Raw genomic sequence first — 4,670 nt, forward strand, 5'->3', positions numbered from 1 at the left:
TCCAGGCCTGCTTCAGGCTTGCACCATCTCTTCTGATCCCAGATGTGCAGGGGCCCTGGCTCCGGGCGGCCACATGTCGACTGTGAGCTCCAAGCAGAGGCTCCGAGTCCCAGTCTTGAGCGGCCACACATAGTGGCTGTCCCGGACAGTGGGGCACGGGTGTCGAGGGGAGCGGAGGACGCAGGTGCCTTCTGACAGAAGAAAAGGCCAAAGCCACAGACCCGAGTGCCTCCCCAGCAGTGGGGAGTAGGGGACGGAGGGCAAGGCTGGCTGGCTGTGAGTATGGAGGAAGTCCTGGGTCTGTGGGGCTGGATCTGCGCTCCTAGCCGCTGCCAGGGTCTCAGGGCACAAGGCAGGCCTCGGTGCAGGGTCAGATCCTGTCGTGCCCTGTCGCTTCGGCACGGCCCGCCTCCCGCCCCGCCCTCCTCCCGCCCCGCCGCGTGGGGTCGCCCGTGCACCGTCCCGTTATAAAGCATCGAGGTTCCGGAGCCCGTGGACCAGCGAGAACCCCGGAGAGGCTCCAATCCTTGCTTCCTAGACCGCTCGCGTCACCATGGGCGAGCTCCCTTTCTTCAGGGCGCACACGGCCTTGCACCCGGACCACCTGTGGATCTGGGAAAAGGCCGTGTATGTGGACGAGAACCAGCGCACCTGGCTGCCCGTAACCATCGAGGTACAGACGCTCTGGGGTCGGGCGCGCGGGGCAGCATGGGCGTCCCATCCGTGGCCCGGGCTCTGGAGCCGGGTCGCCCCAGGCCGTGCAGGCCCTGGAGGAGCCCCTCACATGCCGCAGGGCGAGGGCGGCGGGGAGGCTCAGAAGGGCAGGTCCACCCAGGGCGGCCGGGGACTCACAGATGAAACCACTTTGCACTGAGTGCAAGGATGAACAGTTCTCCGGGCCAGGAAGGAGGGTGGGAGAAACACAGAGAGAGGCACGTTGGCCAAAGGATGGGGACCCAGTGTGTCTGGAGTGTATGAATATGATCTTGAGTAAAATAGAACTTCTCTGGGCCTCAGGGTTCTAATCCATAAGATGGGAATAATCTCCAAAGTATGATTCACACACATGGCCAATTATCAAAATCTCCATAGATGAGCCCAGAAATCTGTATTTTGAAAGAACCCTCAACAGATTACGATCAACCAAGTTTGGGAAGCACTGCTCTAGAGTTTGGGATATTTCATACCTCCTCTGTGCTTTGGAGGAAACAAACTTCACAAGGTATATAGTAGTATAAAAGCCAGTATTGAATAGACGTTGACTTTGTTTTATGTGTAATGCCTTAAGATGGCTCTTTAGTTAATTTTTTTTTCTTTTTTTAAGAACTACAACTCTCTTACAGCACTTTCCATCGGAGCATGGATTTCCTCAAACTTAGGTGAAAAATGTTGAAACTTTCCATATATAAACCAAAGAAAGAACGTATAAAAGAAAAATTTAAATGTATTAGAACATTTATGTAATGTAATATCCGGACAGCTAAAAGTTACAGAGAGTGACTGTGTTCCCATTTTATAGATGAGGAAACAGAGGCATAAAAATGTAAATCTGTTCAAAGTAGTGCTGCTTGTAGGTAATGGGGTTGGGATTCCAGAGTCATAAGCACCGTCTAAACTTTGCATCTTTATTGGCTTTTAAGATTTTGAAATACATATTTATATACATATATATACTTTTTTTTTTTTGCGGTACGCGGGCCTCTCACTGTTGCGGCCTCTCCCGTTGCGGAGCAACAGGCTCCGGCCGCGTAGGCTCAGCGGCCATGGCTCATGGGCGCAGCCGCTCCGCGGCATGTGGGATCTTCCCGGACCGGGGCACGAACCCGTGTCCCCTGCATTGGCAGGCGGACTCTCAACCACTGCACCGCCAGGGAAGCCCCATATATATACTTCTAAAAATCAAGTCAAATATTCACTGTAAGTCAAGTATTTGAGGAAAATTTAAGTGAATATCTTTTTTTAATCTCTGGTTGGGACATATCTTCTTCAACATGATGCTGAAACTGCGAAGCAGAGTTTTTCACCTAATCATTATAAATTCTGGACAAAACATAACCCTTTAGCAAACCATGGGGCAGGAATTTCCCCACATAACTTAAAGGACCAGTATTCTTAATATGTAAAGATTTATATAAGTCAACAAGAGAGAGATGAATAAACAAATGTAAAATGGTTAAAGGATATGGAAGGTTATATACTAACACAGCAAGAATGGTGATTTCCACACTTAACACCTTGCAGGGTGATCTGAATTATTTTTTAACAGTGAGTTCTAATTTACTTCATAGACAAAAATTTTGAAAAGCTATTTCCCCTTTGGAAAAATAATCATTGAACAAAGATAAGAGTCCAATTTTTATGCCAAGCAGGATTCTAGGCTGTGGGGTTTTGCAGTGAATGTGATTAAATCTCACTGCTTGTGAAGCTGACATTCTGCTGGGGGAGAAGGACAGCACACTAATTGAGGCCGGTGGTAAGTTCTGTAGGATAACTACAGTGGGAGGGCAGGCAAGGATGAGTGGGGTGAGGTCTTCAGGCTAGTCCTCCAGAGTTTTTCTTGTTTGTTTGTTTTTAATTTATTTATTTTTGGCTGTGTTGGGTCTTCGTTGCTGTGCTCAGGCTTTCTGTAGTTGTGGCGAGCGGGAGCTACTCTTCGTTGCAGTGCATGGGCTTCTCATTGTGGTGGCTTCTCTTGTTGCAGAGCATGGGCTCCAGGCTCGTGGGCTTCAGTAGTTGTGGTTCCCAGGCTCTAGAATGCAGGCTCAGTAGTTGTGGCGCACGGGCTTAGTTGCTCCGCGGCATGTGGGATCTTCCCAGTCCAGGGCTTGAACCCGTGTCCTCTGCGTTGGCAGGTGGATTCTTAACCACTGCGCCACCAGGGAAGCCCTCCCCTCCAGAGTTTTAATTTGCATGTGCCTGCCACATTTTGCCCATCATTTTCTTTGAAACCTTTCTGGACATCTGGGACATGCCTCTTATGTATATCATAAAAGTTGGATTTTGCTGACATTTGTCTTTATAGACATACATTTGAGCAGAGACCTGCCTTAAAAAAAGGGTGTGAGCCCTTCATGGATTTAGGGGAGAATGTTCCAGGCAGAGGACAGCAGGTGTGAGAGATTTCTGGGTGTGTGCACATCCCAGACACTGCGAGGAGGCCTGTGTGGCTGGAATGGGTGGAGGGTCCAGGATGGAACAGAAGGAGGTGAGAGAGACAGGGAGCCGCTCTGGGGGCCTTCGGGCCATGGTGAAGATTTCAGTTCATCTGCCTGCGATTGGAAGGTGTCGGAGGGCAGCCAGCAGGGGATTGACGTGATTTTTAGGTGCACACCTGGCTGCGGTGCTGAGTCTCGGCTGTGGGCCACAGGGCCGAGTAGGCGGCAAGTTGGGCAGTTGTCACAGTAGCCCAGCGAGAGGTGATGAAACAGGAACAGTGGCGGAGATGGTGACAAGTGGGCTGTCACCTGATTCTGGGGTCTGGGGAGATCTTGTTTAAAAGAGGTTGTATGATAAAGAATCCAAGAAAATCCCCCATCAGCTGAAATAGGCACCAGACTCCATAGTTACAGAAGCTCCGGGGCCCCATGGCATACCCCGGCAACTAGGCATTTGTCACGAAGTGGACCTTTTGTGGCCCTGTCTGGGTATCTAGACCCATTCGAGTGCTGGTCATCTCGGCCCAGCCAGAGTCCCTGAGAGGAACGTGCCTGGCTTAGGGATTGGAGCTTCTGGGAACAGTGACCACCAGCGTCTTAGATGCGGGCTGGGCTGGGTGGGTGGCAGGATGGACCGTGGGTATTTGTGCCTGCAGGACCGTGAAGTGTGCCCTGCCCTTCTCTTCTCTTCAGTTAGAAAGTAGCCTCCAAGTCCTCATGCGTCAGGAAGATGTCCCCCTGGGGGAGCCTGTGTGCCCCAGCCAGCTGGGCCCATACCTGCTGCCCGTCATGTGGCAGCTCTACCCCGGAAGACGGTACCGAGGCTCAGACTCCAGTTTCTGGCGCATAGTGTACCACATCGAGGCAAGTGTGCTTCTCCGGGGACCCGTCAGGGCATCGTGGGTGGCCCTGCTCCCCTTCCCCCATGTCCGGCCTCTGTGGTCTATCTGTTCCCTCCATTTCTGTACCAGAAGCTAAAAAAATGGAGGGACTTTACAAGTGCAGATTTTTAAAGGACCAGATTGGAGAGACATGAGAAGCAAATGACCAACCACCCTCGGGGGTCTCCAGCGGAAGCCCCTGGGTGGCAGGAGCCTCTGTGGCGGGCAGTCCCAGGGTGAAGGCTGGTGGGAGGAGGGGCCCCTGGGGTCCCCCCCATGCAAGTTCCCGCCTGCCACTCCAAGCCCAGGGGCCAGGAGGGGAAGGAGAATCCCGGACTCTGGCCTCCAGCTCCTTCTCTCTCACAGTTCGGCGACACGGAGGACATGCTCCTGGAGCAGATGGCAGACCCAGAGTATGAGTGACGAGGTGAGCCCCCGGGGCCAGGTCAAGGAGAGGGAACGCCCCTCCTGCCCTCCGTGAAGGCAGAACTGACCCCCACCCCCCGACTGCGCTGCCCTGTGACGGTCCCCAGGGTGGGGGACCCAGGCTCTCTCCTTTAACACCTCAGAAGCCAATCATTTTTAGGCCCCCTTCATGTTAGGGGCACACAGCTAGCTGCACAGTGCTTCACAG

General features: G+C 52.7%; 1 protein-coding gene across 1 annotated transcript; it reads left to right on the forward strand.

Annotated features, from left to right (window-relative positions):
* Positions 1–553: 553 nt before the first annotated feature.
* TCL1A (TCL1 family AKT coactivator A) lies at positions 554–4,459 on the forward strand. Its single transcript, XM_067710435.1, has 3 exons — positions 554–673; positions 3,849–4,019; positions 4,403–4,459. The coding sequence occupies exons 1-3, from the start codon at positions 554–556 to the stop codon at positions 4,457–4,459; spliced, it is 348 nt and encodes a 115-aa protein (XP_067566536.1).
* Positions 4,460–4,670: the final 211 nt, after the last annotated feature.

This window comes from Pseudorca crassidens, chromosome 1 (genome assembly GCF_039906515.1).
Source record: "Pseudorca crassidens isolate mPseCra1 chromosome 1, mPseCra1.hap1, whole genome shotgun sequence".
Taxonomy (NCBI): Eukaryota; Metazoa; Chordata; class Mammalia; order Artiodactyla; family Delphinidae; genus Pseudorca; species Pseudorca crassidens.

What these genes read in the sequence shown, in the direction of transcription:
- TCL1A (XM_067710435.1), top strand. Translation starts at nt 554, where the DNA reads ATGGGCGAGCTCCCTTTCTTCAGGGCGCACACGGCCTTGCACCCGGAC. An exon ending in GGCTGCCCGTAACCATCGAG is followed by an intron (nt 674 to 3,848) that starts GTACAGACGCTC and finishes TCTTCTCTTCAG; the next exon opens with TTAGAAAGTAGCCTCCAAGT. An exon ending in GCATAGTGTACCACATCGAG is followed by an intron (nt 4,020 to 4,402) that starts GCAAGTGTGCTT and finishes TCTCTCTCACAG; the next exon opens with TTCGGCGACACGGAGGACAT.